Consider the following 19,046-nt stretch of genomic DNA (forward strand, 5'->3'; position numbering starts at 1 on the left):
TTCAGGGTGGAAGCGAGCTCTGGAGAGCAAGGAAAACAAATGAATCTTTGCAAGCTGCATAAATATCTGTTGCATGTGATACTTATTTTAGTAAATAGGCGAAGGGTCACAGAATAGCTGAGGAGGAGTCATGAGTCATATGCAAATACTGGACCCTGTAATACAAATCAAATGCCTTGTAGTGTCTCTTCTGACTTTGTGCAACTTTAACCACATTTCTTCTGTTTCAAAATGCAAAAAAAAGCTGCTTCTGCACATCTATAACAGGGAAGATATCAAGCTGAACTTTAGCTCAGAATGACTCAGTGCAACACAATGCAATGACTCAGCTCCATTAATAGACAAGGGGGGAAAAAAGAAGTGTGTTTTGTCAGTTTAACGGTCATCACTGGTGTGTTTGATAAGGTCTAGGCCAAAAGTTACAGCAGCAACGGTGCCCAAAGAAACACTTGAGAACTTGCCCTGAGAATCAACATATTTTAAAGTTTTCTTAAGTATTAAAAGTAACTCAGTGATCCAATGCATACAGGAACTTCTAATAACTAATCCTGCATACTTTTAATGGTGCCAATACAAACATATGGTTAATTTCACTTTGCTTTTGTTGCTTATGAGTTTAATATTTCAGTTTTAAAAAGAGGAGAAGAAGAAAAAGTGAAGCTTTGTGTGTTTTTCTCTCAAATTCAAACTAACTTTAATGTGCAAGTATGAAAATTTACTCTAAAAAGGGAAAGAGAAAAATAAGTAGAGAGCATATTTCTAGGACTACATCCTTCATGTGGGAGATTCAGCTGCTGGGTTTTTTTCCTCATTACTTTTCTCAGTGCAGAAATAAACACAGTAAACTGGATTAGCCCCATTAGAGATTAGAGATTAATGAGCATTGCCTTCATACAAACCAGTTATTAATGACCCAGCCTTAAAAATGGGAAAAAGCAGCAGCATGCATCCACAGCTAAAAATACAGTACATAGCTTTTTATACAATCTATGACATGTTAAACCAGACACTAACCTGTTTCCATGATGTATTAAATATCCAGTCAGAGCTGTAAGTTATTCATGCTGAACACAGACTTCAGTATTTCTGATCCTGGAATGCAAAGGCACCAAAAAAGGACTTTGTTTTGTACAAACGGGGGCGGGAGCTCTCATATAGCACTGACTGAGGACAAAAACCCCTGCAGGAAAGGAAAGTAGATGGATTGGATATGATACTGGCTGCAAAAACCAAAAAAGAGAGAGGGAAAAAAAAACAAAAAAAAAACAAGTAAAGAATCCCACCCTTCAACTTGGTGAAATTCACACGAGTAACTTCATCCAAGCAGTGAATCATAATGAAAACAAGCTGTGCTGCGGTGCAAAGACGGGTTTTTATTGGTTCTTTGCTCCCAAGGTGACATCGTGGTATCACAAACACAGTATGAAAACAAACAAAACACAGTGTTAGACATCAAGTCTGCTTCCTCTATCGAGTTTAAAGTCAAACCATCATTAACAACACTTGGAGCCTCATACTGAACCAGTCAGACCACTAAATGCATCCTGGTCGCCATAGTAACCAGTACTAACCAGTATTGTGCACTTCCTTTAGTTTTTTTTAAGTCATTATCAGACATCAAGTTTCACATTTCACTTTTAACTAATATATTATTCTCTGCAATCTACAATATACGAGACTGTCAGATGCTTGCTTTTTTTTTTTGTTTTACAGCCACGAGTTTCTAATAATACAAAAGCATTATTTGTTTTCCAGAGAAAGAAGTTCCTGTGGTATCCTCCTGGCAGCTTGGATCACATCTTCACGGTTGAATTTATCTCCAAACTCGATCTCTCTGTGCTCCAGCAGAATTCCCTAGAAGGAAACAACAAAAACAAGTTATCCTCAGATCATTTGATAAGTTTTGTGCCAATTGTGTAAGGATGGTTATTTCTACCTGCTGTCCTCTCCCAATGACGAAGACCCCACCGAGGACAAACCCCTCCCCTAAAACGTTCCCCATGAAGCCCTTCTGGAAGGCCCTCAAGCCGTTCAACCAAACCCCGACACGCAGGAACCCCAGGAGACCCATCTTTCGCTCACGGGGACCATAAAAGCGTCTCTGCAATAGAAGAAGAAGAAGAAAGAGGAAGAAGAAGAAGTTGTGAATCATGGTTATTATATAGTTTTGAAATTTTCTTTAGTTTTTATTTTTCTTTAGTTTTTCAGTTTGCTTTTTTATTTCAGTTTAGTTTTAGTGAGTTCAACAAGTGAGTTAGTAGTTTCAGTTTAGTTTTTATTTAGTCTTAGTTTGAGTGTTTTCAGGTATTAAGAGAAAGTCTTGACTTGTAGAAGTTGAAAAGGATGAAATATAGTTTATCATCAAGTCCTTTTTAATTTCATTCTTTAGCCACGAAGCATAGCGGCTGCTGCAGGACAGGAAGTAACGAAGCTGAATTTATCTGCAATTCAGTTTAGTTAGTTCTACATTGTTCATTGTAGTTTTTATTTTAATTTCAGTTAACCAAATTATCTTTTCATTGCTAGTTTTAGCCTTAGTTTTTGTTAACTACAATAACCCTGCTGTGAATGCTTCATGCAGATCTAAACTGATTTTTCACAGATTCTCAAAGACTTCAGTGTGTTAAAGAGAAACTGGATGGATCTGGTTTGAAGGAAAACCCGACCACACACACACACACACACACACACGGGTTATTATAGTTAACTAAAACTAAAAGTAGCAATGAAAAAATAATTTAGTTAACTGAAATAAAAATAAAAACGAAAACTAAAAAAACTACAACGAACAATGTAAAACTTAAACTAAACTGAATTGCAGATAAATTGAGCTTCATGACTTCCTGTCCTGCAGCAGCCGCTATGCTTCGTGGTTAAAGAATGAAATTTAAAAAGGACTTGATGATAAAACATATTTGGTGTCACACATTATTTCATCCTTTTCAGCTTCTACAAGTCAATGCTTTCTCTTAATACCTGAAAAACTAAACTGAAACTACTAAATCACTTGATGAACTAACTAAAACTAAACTGAAATTAAAAAAGCAAACTGAAAAATAAAATAAAAAATAAAAACTAAACATTTCAAAACTATAATAACCCTGACACACAACATAAAACAAGAGTGTGAACCTTTTCGTCCAGGAAGATCTCCCCCTTGAAGTACGGTCTGAAGTTCTGGACCTCGGTGCCGACGTCCTCCTTCACCACAGCGTACAGAGGAACCCCGAGCTCGTCCAGCTGGGGTTTCAGAGAGGACAGCTCTGCAGCCTCCTAAAATATACAACCCCAAAAACCAAATATCATTGCTCCGTTTTAGCTTTTCTGTAACATTGGTTGTATTTGTTAAGGCTTTGCTTCACATGTACTGGCTATTTGAGTCTTGACTTTGGACTATGTGGCATTAATGGTTGAGTTTGAGCGGGTCTTTGTTGTCTGTCACTGTGCAATAATCACAAATGTGCTAAAAACAGGCTAAATACCAAATGCTGGGGAGGTTTAATACTTCTAAATCTACATTGACCTGTTGAACGGGTCAGTCATTGCAAACTCAGACTAATCTGCCAAACATTGCTCAAACTTACAGATCGTTATTAAAGTTCTTGCAGCAATCCAAAACTTGCCTAACCCTTACATACTGTTCAGGATCAAAGTTAACCCATTTTACCCATATTAGAAAGCTGTAAAAACACCATATAGATATTTATTCTAGGTCAGACTTTTCCTAATGTGAACCACAGCATACATTATTGTGCAGCTGATACACATTTTTCAAATATGAAAATATACAGATTTGACCTGTGTTTATAAATAAATGTATTAAAACATATTATATTCTTCATATTCTATAAAATGTTCTCTTGGACTAGTGGAATAGTGATTAATAGTGATTGTGAATCCATAATCTTTTCCCCATAAGATTAAATCAAACATTTATTAATGACTGATGCAGAATTTATGAATGTGAATCGGTGTAGAGCAGGGGGGTCAAACTCATCTTCATTCAAGGGCCACATACAGCCCAATTTGATCTTATGGGGGCAGGTGCATTGAAGGAAGGAAGGAAGGAAGGAAGGAAGGAAGGAAGGAAGAGGAGACAGGATGAAAAGATGGATGGACGAAAGGGAGGATTGAAGGAAGGGAGGAAGGAATGAAAGATGGAAGAATGGAAGTAAAGAAGGAAGGAAGGGAGGAATGAAGGAAAGATTGAAGGAGGGAAGGAAGGAAAGATTGAAGGAAGAAAGGAAGTGAGGAAGGAAGGAGTGAAAGACAGATGGAAGGAAGAGAAGATAGGACAGAAAGAAAGAAAGTGGGTTGGATTGGACTCCTCGGCGGGCCGGTTCTGGCCCGTGGGCCGCATGTTTGACACCCCTGGTGCAGAGACTAATTATGAGTCAGAACATGAACAGGATGTAAAGGGTTAATATACCAAATATGTCCGAATGAATATTGATGCTAGTGTGAGATCTGGATATTTAGCATTAATATGATCTTTCAGGGGTCAGGGGACATTAAGGGCTTAATAGTGCTGGAAAATAAATCAATATTATATCAATATCGTGATATTTTATAAGCATCATCTTAGATTTTGAATATCGTAACATGATAATATGGAATAAGTGTCTTTTCCTACTATTAAAGGCTGCATTAGAGTAAAAATATTTCTATTATCTGCCTTTATCCACTTAGTCATTATATGCACATTAATCAAAAATCTCATTGCATAAATATTTTGTAAAAGCACCAATCAAGTAAAGTCAATCCTACAATATTGTCAAAATATCGATATTGGAGGCATTTGGTAAATATATCATGATATTTGATTCTGCCCATATTGCCCAGCCCTGTGGTTTAACGGTTTAATGTAAAGTGATTGTCAGTTCAGACATTAGGAAACTTTGACTTTACCTCTCTGCACAAAAATCATCCAGGCCGCCGGACTGCCATGATGACAGCTCCGGTCTTCTCCCACAGAGACCTGGCCTTCAAAGTCTTTATGTCTGGGGGAGGAAATGAGGTGAAAGGGTTTCAATTGAGCAACAGACTAAATGAGGAACATGTGCACTCCAACTAAACAATAAACTCTCTTCATACACACACACACAGACAGACAGACACAGACACACTTTACACCATTAAAACTCAATCATCTGCACCACTATGGATTAAAACCTTGTCGTGACTCACCTCCTGTCAGAGTTTTGAGTTCAGTTTCCTCTAAATGTTTGATGGTTGCTTTCAGCGGTGGTGTCAGAAATATATCAGTGAAAAAGTTCATGATACTAGTAATGAAGGCACCGAAAGTAGCCACCGCGTTGACTACGACCCCCATCGCTGCTTCTCCTCCTAAAAAAACTTCCTTTCTTTAAATTTCTCCAGTTGTTCCAAATGTAGTGATTTACTTCATGTTGTGCGCCACCGGAGCCACAGCAGCTCTGCGTCTGGCACCGTGGGTATGAAAGCGCATTTAAATCCCAGCTACAGTCCTCCTCCTCCTTCCTTCCTTCCTTCCTTTCCTCCCTCCCGTACTTTTCCTTAACCCAACCTTTGTTTGGATCAAGGATCAGACGACGTGATTAATCACAGCTGTGGTTGATCAGTGACGCTCTTATCTAGTCTAAATATCTGGAAGACAAACAACTGGAGATACTGGAAAATAAAACACACAGTCATTGTGCACCACCTTCCTCCTCCTCCTCCTCCTCTTCCTATAGTTCAAAGGTCACTGGAAAGACTGAAAACTGCACCGTCATCACGTCACAATATCAAACATGTGAGCGATGATGCAGCAAAGTTACAAAATAAAAGTGCAATCTGCTCCGTGGAGGAGATTTATGAAAGCTTTAACCTTTCTATCATATTATATTCACACTGGTGCATCATTGGACTTCTTTTAAAATGTTGTAGGCCTATTCTACCTGGATTTTATATATTCTATATTCCAGCATACTTTTACTATTTTAAAATTATTACCATTTTCATTTTTATTAACATTGCTTTATGCTCATTTTAAGCCCTTTTAATGTGAAGCACTTGCTGTATGTAATGTATTTTATTGTAAGGCACATTGAGCTGCATGTCTTGTATGAAAGTTGCTGTACAAATAAAATGATCATCCTCTTTATCATTATTATTAAAGCTGTTCAAACAGAGCAGCAGAGGAAACAAGTAAACATGGAGATCTGGATTTTACACTGTGGGAGGAGTGGATGTAATTTGTGTCTTAAAACATGCATGAAGAAGATATTTTAAGAATTTAGGAACAGACACTGAAATAATCTGATGTTTATTTTTTTTTAGTTCATACCTGCATATTATATATTTGCACATATACATCCATCAAACTACATGTGTACTGAAGCCGTAAACTTATAGACCATAGAAGATGGGTCAGAGGTTAGTCAAACAACACTGACTCAATCAAGTATGATCTGCTTCTTGTTCTTCTTCCTGAAACGCAACACAAAGTTTTATTAGAAATGATTCATCACTGCAACTTTAAAATTGCCAAATATCTAAAAGTCTAAGAAAAAAGACTACGGACAGTTTAAATCTGGCACTTTTTCTGGCATCTTTAATTCTACCTTCTCCTGAGCGTCGGCCTCATCAGGAGTCGACTCTTCAGGCTCTCCTTGCAGCTCTCCCTCTGCTGTTGCATCACTGTCAGCCGGAGCCGAGCTATCAGTGTTCTCACCTGTGGGTTGCCCGTCTGCCTCCTGAGATGAAACGATACGGAGAGAGCTGGTTAAGTATTAAACCGACGTGTCTCTGCAAAAATGTGCAAAGAACAAGGATAAAAAAATGAAGGGAGTAGAGATAGTAGAATAACTCAATGAGATTATCCACCTTTTCCTGGTCCTGAATCGGAGGAGGAGGAGAACTCGGTTTGTCTGTCTCCTGCTGCTCCACAGAAAGTGTCTCCTCTGGTTTGTCTTCATCGACCTTTTGGTTAAATCATGTAATATAGAAAATGAGTTCATGAGATAATGGAAAACAGTCAGAAATAATAATAATAATAATAATAATTATGATGATGATGATGATAGCCACTTTTCTCAGCTTGACTTCCTGTCCTGGATTTCTTCACCTGGACTCTTGGGGGGTATTTTTTGGGGTATGAATAACATCCTCTTATTCTTGTCAGCTGTGCTTTCTCCTGTCTTCTCTCCCTCATCTCTTCTGTAAAGTTTCACCTGTCTTCTGCTCACTTTGCCTCAACTTTCTTAACCGACGCTGTCCATCTTTCCTTGCTATTTATCCTGTTCATCTTTTCCTTCCAAAAATCTCAAAAACGTGACGACACTTGTGATAAAATGAGCAGAATATGTCTAATCGTCTAAGTTGGATTTCAGCGGCATCACCTTCTGTGTGTTCTGTTCGAGCGAGCGAGGGCTTGGTTCATCTCGCGGCTCTTCTGTTTGGTCTGTTTTTGAATCGTCAGCTCCTCGGTCGGGAGTTGAGTGTAATGGTTCAGTCTGCTCAGGCTCAGCAGATTCAGCTTTATCCACGACCTGCAGACGAGCCGCCAGACAGAATAGGAGACAGAAACATTTTAGCATCACAGTAAAACTCTTTACCTGCCAATCACCTTTTTATTTGTTGTGAGTTTAATTATCTAAATCAACCATGTGCACAGATCACCTTTTCTTCATCTTGGTGTTTCTCTTCCACTTGATTGCTCTTTGCCTCCTCCTCAGTTTTCTCCTCTACATGATTATCACTTGGCTCCACCTCAGTTTTCTCTTCCACTTGATTGCTCTTTGCTTCCTCCTCAGTTTTCTCCTCTACATGATTATCACTCGGCTCCACCTCAGTTTTCTCTTCTACTTGATCGTTCTTCGGCTCCTCTTCCTTTTTTCCTGCAGGTGTATCTCTATCTGTAGACTCCTCTTTGACATCAGACTCAGAGGTTTTCCTCCCAGGAGACTCTGGACCGGTTAAATTATCTGTAACCTTCACCTGGCAGCAGACACACCACCTCCTTAACTTATTTTAATGATTATTTCCACACTATGTACGAGGCGAGTCATGCACTGAATATAAGAATGAGAGTGACACCGGAAAGACCCCAGCAAAAGATCATAAATCAAAAACCAAAGAAGTGATTGTAAACGATCAGGAAGGAACCACCACCACCAGCAGCAGCAGCAGCACACAGATTAGAGATCTATTTTTTATCACCTCCTGTTCAGTGTCATTATCCCGAGCTTCAGTTTGGTATTCGTCTTTGCCCTGCTGCTTTTCTGGATCAGGGGTGTTTGGTTTCTCTTCTTTCACAGGTTTATCACCCTCAGCAGCTGTAGTTGTGGGTGCTTCAGATCCTGCAGGCTCCTTCTCAGAGATCTGTTAATGCGTTTATGCTCTCTTGAAGGAATTTGCTCAAAGTGTGTTAAAGATGTACTCTAATGTGAGTGAATGTAAGTGGAGAACATTACACTGACGACTTTCCTGCTTCTACTCCTTTTGGTCTTTGCCTAAAATTAACTTATCAAAATAGAGAAAACAGGCGGTCATTCACCTTTTAAAGGTTAAGTGTAACTAAACACAATCTGAAAATGACTGAATGAGGTTAAAACAAACCCTCCAGCAAGTTAGTAAATCTTGATAGGAAAGGTTTTATATAAAAAAGGAGTAAATGGAGACTCTGTGTGAGATTTTGTCACATAACATACTTTTTTAGACTCTTCCAAGGCCTTCCTGATCTTCTCCTCCTCCTCCCTCAGCTTCTCCTGGTGTAAAGCCTCCTCTCTGGCTATTTCAAGCTCCTGCTCCATGAGAGACAATATCTTCTTTTTCTGCAATAAAAAACCAGAAGTACAACAACAAAGACACTCTGACAGAGAAAAAGGACCCTACTACACCTTTTTAAGCACCCTTCATACATGTACTTTAAAAAACAAACATGCTTGAATATTATGAAAAGCTTTGACCTTTTGACCTTTTATTTGTTATGAGTCTGATGCAGACATAGATCACCACATAAATATAAGCTAAAGGTAAAAGGTGACTGTTGGCTTTACAGCTTTATAGCACTGAGCCTGAGCAGCTTAGACTGTCTTAAGTCTGTGTCATCGTCTACTGCAGCTCTCAAAACCTATTAGAAGAATAAGGCCTCAGAGGTTGTAGTGGTGGTAGTGGTAGTGGAGGTTCAGTAGCTTTAGTTGCAGTATTTCCTGATTCTTTTCTTTGTGGTGGTTGTGGTCATGTGGTCATGTGGTCATGGTAAACAAAAATATTATCTACAGCACTGCATGCACAAAATAACCTCTGATTAAAGAAAGCAGGTTTTCTAATCTGTTAACAGCAGTCTAAGAAGGATTCAAATAATTTATCGAGGTAAAAGTGCTGATACAGCAATGTAAAAATATTTTGTTAAAAATCCCTTAAGTAAACGTACATAAGTATTGTAATGAATAAATACAATAGTATTCATCTTTAACAATGTGTTGTATTTTAAAATCTTGTTATACTATCTATTGTGTCAAATCTTCATCTGAAAAGTAACTAAAGCTGTTTAATAAATGTAGTGGAGTAGAAAGTACAATATTTCCCTCTGACATGTAGAAAGTAGCATCACATGGAAATACTACAGTAAAGTAAAAGTACCTCAAAACTGTACTACAGTAAAGTACAAGTACCTCAAACTGTACTACAGTAAAGTACAAGTACTCCAAACTGTACTACAGTAAAGTAAAAAATACCCCAAACTTTACTACAGTGAAGTACGAGTACTTCAAACTGCACTACACTAAAGTACAAGTACCTCAAACTGTACTAAAGTAAAGTAAAAGTACCCCAAACTGTACTACAGTAAAGTACAAGTACCTCAAACTGTACTACAGAAAAGTAAAGTACCCCAAACTATACTACAGTAAAGTACAAATACCTCAAACTGCACTACACTAAAGTACAAGTACCTCAAACTGTACTACAGTAAAGTAAAAATACCCCAAACTGCACTACACTAAAGTACAAATACCTCAAACTACACTACACTAAAGTACAAATACCTCAAACTACACTATACTAAAGTACAAATACCTCAAACTGTAAAGCACAAGTACCTCAAACTGCACTACACTAAAGTACAAGTACTTCACACTGTACTACACTAAAGTACAAGTACCTCAAACTGGAATCAGTTATAGTACTTATACTTAGTTATTTTCCACCTCTGATAATCAGTAGTGCATGTGTACGCAAAGTAGGCCTCTCTACATTAGTGGTACTGTATATTGCAGAGCCGTTGGTTTATTATGTGTAATGCTGCCCCCTACTGACAGCAGACCTAAACAGCAGCTTTTGTCTCATACGCTACATTAGTGGTATATTGTGTGTAATGCTGCCCCCTACTGACAGTAACCCTAAACAGCAGCTTTACCTCCGCCGCATACTCTACATTGGAGTTGTAGTTGTGGAGCCAGTGAGCCAGGTACAGGATCGGGTCCACAGGTCGCTGCTCGGCCACCTCAGCAAGCCCCTCCGCCAGACATTTCCCCAGGTGTCTCCTTAAATACTCAGAGTCCATCATTCAGTGTTTAAGTTTGTTTGTTTTCCTGCGTGAAACCATGGCAACACGTTAAAAGGCAGTACTGTTTAACTGAACCGTAGTTTAATTTTTACTGTTTATGATTTACATCGTATGGAAATGTAAGTTTGATGACTAATTTTCCTAATTTAACGACCTTAAAAGACGACAAACCTTTCTTTTTCTTCACTGAGCGTCCGGATGTAGCTTTTGTGTCTCCATGGTAACGGTGTCACGTCATTAACGCTCCCCGCATTTTTAAATAGTTCCGACTCGCTAGATAGATAGATTTTTTTTATTATTATTATTCCAGTTTTGTAACATTACAGATAGATAGATAGATAGATAGATAGATAGATAGATAGATAGATAGATAGATAGATAGATAGGTAGATAGGCTACTAGTTGTTTTTAACAATCTAATGCAGAAAGCAAAACAACATGTAGGCAGACTAAATTAAATTACCAAATATGGGTACGCACATTTCAGAAAGATAAGGCTGCTTTGTATAAATCAAAGTATTTCAAAGCCTAAAAAAGTGTCCCAGATTATCAAATCTACTCATTCTGAAATGATTTGATACAAGGGAAATTAATATAAGTGCCATTTTCCGTTTGAGTACAATATCTAAACTGATTTAACAAGGAAACATCTCAGGAATTTCATAATGATATGAGGTGTTGATATCATGCACTGGATAGATAGATAGATAGATAGATAGATAGATAGATAGATAGATAGATAGATAGGTAGGTAGGTTTGTAGAGACTTGTATTGTACTATGAATACATAAATAAATGAATAGCATACTTAAAAGCATGTTACTTAACTAGGAACTATAGAATTTGGACATTTAGTTAAGGGGACTGAGTTCATTCATTGAAAGTAAAATGTTGTTGAGTCTGGTTAACTAAACTTGCCAATTATGTTCACTGTAAATACAGCACAATGGCCACCTTATTTTATAATCCCAATCCCTAGTAGGACTAATATAAAGATAAGATAAAATAAGATAAGATAAGACGTATATTTATTGATCCCCCTCGGGAGAAATTCAAATTGACACAAGTTCAGTGGGGGGAAAAGTAGTGACGTAAGGGTGCAAGTGATAAAATAAACAAAATGAAATATTATATACAGTAAACAAGGATTAAAACTTATATGAGTGAACTATGGAGCATTTTATTTCACATTTGTTTTATATCACTGAGATTGACAAAGCCTTGGAAAGCCTGTGTGACCATTCATGTGCACCGTGTCCTGAAACTGGGACGGTTTGAACACATGGGAGAGGAGAAGGTGGGGGAATTACAGCAGGCTCCGTTTCCAAGAAACCGATGACACCTAGTCAACATTTGTAATCACAGATATCATTTTCCTTGTATAATCATATTGCACACCTTTCAGCCAGATATAGCTTTCACATCAGCAGGAGGACTCACCCAATCAGACGGTATATATTAAGTGCAGTGACACAGCCCTTACTCTGTCCCTAAACATGCAGAGGTTACTTGATCAAAACCAATAAACACTTATGTCATTTTTTCCCAGTGACTAACACATAGTGTGACCTTTGGCAGCTACACTACTATGTCATTTAGTGGATTATTTCTCTGATTTGTGAGACAAAACACATACCAGTCCAAATCTTATCTTGCTTACGGACCCTGTGAACTTGTCTAAGAACTCCTATCATGCTCTACTTTCATTAATTATATATATAATTATACATTTTTAACATTAATAACACATTTAACAAACATGATTCAATCAAGGAAAGACTAAACATTACTTAGACAATCGAACAAACAAAATCCCATATAACCGGTTTGATTAATTAATAAAAGGACTATATAGTAAATTGAAGGTTATCACACTGCCCTCTGGGGGTTGCAGTGATATGGGGCTGCTTTTTTCTAGAGTTTATGGGCTTCAAGTTAAGTTTATGTTTCTCTTCTGATTATTCTGACACATAACTTGGCCATAAACCTGTGTACTGGTTCTGGTTATATTAATTCAAAGATGGAGCTGTTTGGTTCAGTTCATGACGTTTATCAGAAAAGGTTTTAATCAGTTTTGCTTTTGCAAATGCAGGAAAATACAGTTTTTCTTGATGTTGCAGGAAGAGATGTTAATGTTGCTTCTTCCTCAATTTCTTTATGAAAACATCTGACAAGCATCCAAACCATATCCATCCTCATTTGTTATAAATGTTTACTTCTTCTCAAACTGGCAAGATCATAGCTGCTGTTACTATAATCTGTATGTGTGTAAATGTTGCTGTTCATTTTTGGTTGGCAATTGTTGCTCACAAAAAGCCATAAATTCGTCCAAAGGACGACAAACAAGAAATAAAACATACTTAACTGAATTTATTTCTTTCAGTTTGTACACGGTTACATAAATATTTCACAGTGAGTATCGAGTCTTCAGTAACTGATAGGTGTCCACTCTAATCAATGAATGACTTGACTTAATAAAAACAATACCATCATTAATACATTTAGTAATCTGCTGGAACAATTATCTCTAAGGAATAAAACCTGTTCAGATGAGAGTAATATGTGCGCAATGTGTGCGCAATGATCCTCGATAGCTGCAGCAGGGTGCAGGTCCATTGCACGCATGCTTTCATATGCTCTGCAGCGCGAGTCCGGCTCCAGCACATGCTCACTTTGTAACAGGACATTTGTATTTGCCTTTGAGTGAACCGACGGGAATTCCTTGCAGAAGCGACCAGCTGTGTGGGAACGGGTAGCGGTTCCACTACTGAAGTGTCAAAGATCTGAGCTGATCCTACCTGGAGCAACTCCTCCGGTTTCACTGCAGGGAACCACTGCGTCAGCTACAGCTGTCCTGCAGCCGCGCACTGGCTGCCACAAGGGGTGAATTACGTCTTCGGTGTACGGCTTCACGGATCACTTGATTTTTTTTCTAAGTTTTTTGGATTCTGTGGAAATATTTGCCTTACAGAGAAAGGTAATGTCACTACCTGCCTTCTTCTGTCTTCCATGGGGTTGTTGAACCTAAAGATGACACCTGAATATAAAAGTTTCCTGTTAGGCTGCAGGTTGAATAGTTTTACTGTACATGCAAGTTCTGAATGATTTTAATGATTGTTAACGTTTGTTTTTTTATATGTCATATTGGTGTGCTTCCATTTCTCAGGATGAGATGGATTAATTTAGCATCTTCATGACTTTCAGACAGCAGGTTAATAGTTTGGCTATTTGGTTTAATAGTCTGATCTCACCCCTTTTCATTTGGACTGTGGTGCTTGCACAGTTTTCTGTCGAGTAATGAAGAATCATTTGGCTGTGGTTTGATAAACAGTGGTTTTCATTTAAATAGGTACAACATGTCTTTTTACACTGTTAAAGAAGCAAGGTATTTTTTTGCACAGAAAATAATTAGGCTAACTACAGTGTGAAAAATACAAAATGCAAAGACATGTTTTAATAAGACCGCCTTTGTTCTAATAATAAACAGGGACCTGTAATTGAGCTTAGGTCAAATTTGGATAGGTAGATTTATGGCTTCACAGCAGTGTTTTAACTCTGTCTGTCTGTGTGTGTGTGTGTGTGTGTGTGTGTGTGTGTGTGTGTGTGTGTGTGTGTGTGTGTGTGTGTGTGTGTGAGAGAGAGAGAGAGAGAGAGAGTTTGTGTGGGTGTGTGTTAGTGTTTTGAAGGTGCACGCACATGCAGTGACAAACTAGTGTCTAACTCAAGCTACGGTACCTACAGAATGAGAGGAAAACCTGCTCATGAGCATCATAACAGGCCCATGTCTTCACCTACCAGGTGAATATCCATCGAGGCATATGACTGTATTGTCCAGCGAGGACCCTTTGCAACCTTCTCGATCTCAACTATGCCTACTCCCACTGGGAGAAAGTTTTATTTTTAGCCCATGTCTTCATGGCAGATGGGCAAGATACTGTGATGCTGTGGATGCTCATACCCCACCATGTCTCTGCTGTTAATCCATGTTGGCCAAATCAGTGGTGTGGGACTACAGAGACAGCCTGGCCCTATGCAGGCAAAGCAGATCTTTGGACCCACTGGGAGACATCGAGATTTGTGTTCATGTTAGAACCTCTTGTCAACATTGCACTTGCATAATCTTATTTAACAGGATGGGCTCCAACAGTGGAGTCTTAGAGGACCCATGTAGATTTCAACATGGATGGGGATCATCAGGTGGTGTTTTTAAACTCTTAGAGTGAGTTTTGTTCGCACATTGCATCATCTGTAGTTAACAACATGCATAATGCGTTAAGGTGTAGCTGTGGTCTTCCTCTGCCTGAGTGTGTTTGTGTGCCTCGCATCACATGTTCTTGGACGCAGAAGGTGTCGGTTTTGAGTTTCTTTCACCAAGTGCGCCCATGTGACTGCTTGGCTGGGCCTCTGTATTTTCCAGGGTATTCAAAAGGTGAAATAAGGTTAAAGACAAGTAAAACTTTTTGTCTTAAAGTTTAACATTTCATTTGTTGTGCTACCCAATTCAAATACAGTTTTGAGTCCCACTGGGAATACCGCTTGAAATAAATTAGGTTGTTTTCTTTTACAGAGTTTTAACTGGGTAATTTGAACACAAGCTGGTTGGTTTTTGAAGAACTTGATTGGGGATATAAATATGATAATAGCTCCCTCTGGTCTCTCACAAGCTGGATGGAATATTCTCCATATCACTTCCACATGTAATCTCCTCAGATTTCTGTGCAGTGAGTGCAAAGGCCAAATGGGTCACTTTAAGGCAGCAGAAATCTGCTTGGAAAGCTGCATTAGATAATATCAAAGAACACATTATACCTGGTGACGCAAACTCTGTATTTAAATGAAAGATGTTTCTGGCTGAGAGTTTAATGAGAAGACTGACACCACTAAAATGTTGCCATGTTTTAATATGAAGCTACCAAGACTAGCATCAGGTTTATTTAGGTGAGCGGAAAGACTGGGGGAAGCACCTAGCTTGGTCCAAAGGCTCACATTGTACATTGTATCTTCTTTGTTTAATCAATGCAAAATCAAAGCATAAAAACAACAACCAATGGAGACTACAGGGTTACCACGGCTGGTCAAGACACAGTACGATATATATCTCCCCAGAAAACTGCAATTTGTTGTTTTTACACTCTAGTTTTTTATCAGAATAAACAAAATGTGATACAACATGTGAATTTGTGAGCTTTAGAGGTATTGATAGGTGGATTTTGCTACCTTTTTGACTGATAGGCTTGCTGTTTCCTATTTTCAAGTCTTTGCGCTGTGAGCTACAGTACCAGTCAAAGGTTTGGACACACCTTCCCATTCCCTTGAATCTACATTAGGGTGTGCAAACTTTGGAGCGGTCCTGTAAGTTAGCCAACTGCTGGCTGCAGAGTCACACACATCAAACTCTTGACAAGAAAGCTAATCAGTTCCCAAAATATCAATGTTTCCTTAAGATTCATTCCACAACAACTTAATTTACTGCGATAGTCTTCCACCAATTTAGATTCAAGACTATCTAACTGTGTATTAGTACCCTTACGGCTTATATTCTGTTACTAAGATCATAGTATTATGCTGTCATTATCCAAAAAACTAAGTGGGTAGTGTTGAAACAGTGACTTAGGCCTTGGCCTTGGTCAATCAGACACATTTTTTGGCTGCACGCTCCAATAAAGGCTTGAACTTATAAATCTGTAGCCCTATATGTTTGTCTTAGCCATCTGACTGGACCAAGGAGATTACCCTCGGTCTTCACAGCTCCTCGGTATGCAGCGACACAGTCATGCCGCGAATAACAGCAGCTGTCCTCTTAGCAGCAACATAATGCATGTAGGAATATATTATTACTTAGTCCACTGTGCACACATCTGATAAAGACATCAAACTAAGAGGGAAAGTCTTAAAGGGCTTGACCCCGAGTTGTTATTGACGCCACGAACATGCTGATCATTTTTAGTCTGGTCCAAAAGAGTGTGCAGCTTTGATTTTAGTACAAAACTGTGTCTGGTGGCGACATATTGCCCAATGATATGGTAGGAATCAGCAACAGGTGGGAAGGTCTGTTTTAACGTGGCTCCCTATAGGGTTTGAAATACAAGGTTAACTGGTGGGTGACAGGGTGTTGAAGCAAGCCAGGAGAGAGCAAACCACGGTGTTGCGATTTGACCCCGTGAGAAAACAGGGGGAACAGGAGCATGGTAAATGTCAAAGGACGTGTGAATAAAAGCCCTTGTTTGCTCTGTAGATCTGTCGTTTACAACTTAACCACATTCCAGGAGTGGTAAGTGCTGTTTAGTGAGGAGACATTTGCCATGTTGCCACATGATGTGTTTTTGAACTCCAAGCATCTTCAAGAGACCATTAGCAAGTAAACAAGTCATTAAGATTGTTAAAAATATATGGTACATACACCTCTTGTCCCATGACTTCAATCTAGCACCTTCTTTAATTAAATCAAAGCTATAGTAGCTCACTGCATGGGATAATTTCTGCATATCTTCAAGTTGAACCAGGGAGGTAACTTGCTATATGAACTCCAACTGCCCCTTGTGACAAAAGCCAAAATCTGGTTCACTTAGTTTCCGGAGGTGAATATTGGCATTCACATTCCACGCCCAGCTAGTGTGACGAAGAGGTATCTGCATTACCCTGTCTATATCCTCAACAGGAATGTCACAGGTCACATGGCCCTCACTGACATGCAAGATGATATATATATTACTGTCGGTAAGGCTTCTGAAACCTAACTTTCCCTCGGTCTTCCTCAGTTTGCCACCTGTCCACAGTATGACTGAACAGGCGTGGTCTTGTTACGAGCAGATTGTCTTCAGTCAGACTCTTAAAAATCAAACACTGTAAATGTAAATGTTTACGTCAAGCCATCCACTTTGCTCTTAAACTTGGATTTTTCCCACAGGACTGTATGTTTGGGACATGTGGTCCAGATGGTGGTTAAATAAATTTAATGTTAAGATTAAGCGTGATATACAGAATCTATTTTGACCGATACTGAATATCCCAGGCTTGTCTTTACTCTTGGCCCTTTAGCGTAGAGAGACACGCTGATAAATGTAGTTACAAAACTTAACATGGTGCCAAAACGTATTATTTACCTAGCTGACGTGGGCGACAAGGCAGAAACCCATCCTCTCTCTTGAGAAAACTTTTTTTGAGATTGGCCGACATCCAACTGACATACCTGGCCTTTTTTTTTTTTTTTAAATGGATATTTGATGGCTTCAGCAGAAACGATGTGATGTAATGCAATCAGGAAATGTTCATCATAAGCAACAGAGAAACACAACCATTCTCAAGATGTGTATTTTAAGGTTGGCTCACGGTCGAGAGCAGTGGGGCCCACGTTTCCCAGAGTGGGGGTTATGAAACGGGGTGATGAGGGGGAAATGAGGGCTTGGAGGGGGGTGTGAAAGGAGTAGTACGTAGGTGTAAGGCTGCCCAGATCTTCTCATGAGAGAAATGACACTAAGAGACTCTGTTGTTGTGGGCCGTACATCTATATCTAGTTGGTTATTTTGGCAGAATAAAGGAAACACAGCTCACTCTCGTGGTATTGTTTAAGGGGAACTGAGAAGATGTCAGTTGTGTGTTTGAGTGATTAGGGTGAGTCGTTTTGATGAGTGATCGTGTTAAGTTGGAATGATTGAAGTCTGCGTTGCATGAACAGGGGATTTAGAGCCTCAAGTGTCATGTAGCCGGGTGGTGGGGGGTTGTAAAGTGCGGGTAAGGGTGCAGAGGCGGAAGCTTAGTGTGTTTGGGGGCCCGTGTAAAATAGAAGGTAGTAGAGAGAGGAGTCAGCTTGGTAAGATAAGTTGGCATGGTGTCCTGTTTATCGGAGTGATGTGAGGCGCAGAGCGAAGCTCAGCCAGGCTGGAATGAGCAGAGTCATCGGGCTTCTGTAACACGACGCTCCGTCTTGATTGCCTGTAGCAGCTGTGCAGCCACTGTATCTGTGCAAGTGTGTGTGCGTCTCCTCACATATGCGTAATTTTCTGTTCAAGTGAGGTGGTTTGAGCGGATATTACCCTGCATTTGTGTGTGTGTGTGTGTGTGTGTGTGTGTGTGTGTGTGTATGTGTGTGTGTGTGTGTGTGTATGTGTGATCAGTGGCTATCAATGTGTGTCAATGTGTGTCTCTCTTAATGCCATGTTCACTGCTCAGTTTGAGCTCTGTGTCTTATAGGCGCTTCTTTCTTGGCAGTCTGTTACCAGCTTGTTTGTCTGTTTTGGTGATTAACACCATGTCTGTATTCTTTGCACAGACTCTGTATTTTCAGGAAATATAGACATGAAATTTAACAGATATTATTGCAAGTAGTTTTGTAGATTTTAATGACTTTTGATCGTGTCTATAAATGATCCGTGTTATGTTGTCATTTTGTCTGGAAACGTTACCCTTGAACATGTTCTACTCAAAATTATGCAACATTTGCTAAATGCGTATTGATATTGCTGCACTCTTGCAAATAAATGTTCCCACTGAATTTATTTTTGTCACCAGTTACACA

The 19,046-nt window shown here is 39.1% G+C and overlaps 1 protein-coding gene across 1 annotated transcript in view; it reads right to left on the bottom strand.

Annotated features, from left to right (window-relative positions):
• Positions 1-1,353: 1,353 nt before the first annotated feature.
• Positions 1,354-19,046, bottom strand: part of LOC128381463 (peroxiredoxin-like 2A) — a 223,662-nt gene continuing 205,969 nt past the window's right edge. Inside the window, exons 2-6 of the mRNA XM_053341481.1 lie at positions 5,188-5,430; positions 4,909-5,000; positions 3,133-3,273; positions 1,937-2,101; positions 1,354-1,854 (exon numbers count right to left, since the gene is read on the bottom strand). Of these exons, the coding sequence (XP_053197456.1) occupies positions 1,741-1,854; positions 1,937-2,101; positions 3,133-3,273; positions 4,909-5,000; positions 5,188-5,332 (657 nt within the window). The 5' untranslated portion in view covers positions 5,333-5,430 and the 3' untranslated portion in view covers positions 1,354-1,740. The remainder of the gene's footprint in view (positions 1,855-1,936; positions 2,102-3,132; positions 3,274-4,908; positions 5,001-5,187; positions 5,431-19,046) is intronic.

The sequence above is a fragment of the Scomber japonicus genome, chromosome 20 (genome assembly GCF_027409825.1).
Source record: "Scomber japonicus isolate fScoJap1 chromosome 20, fScoJap1.pri, whole genome shotgun sequence".
NCBI lineage: Eukaryota > Metazoa > Chordata > Actinopteri > Scombriformes > Scombridae > Scomber > Scomber japonicus.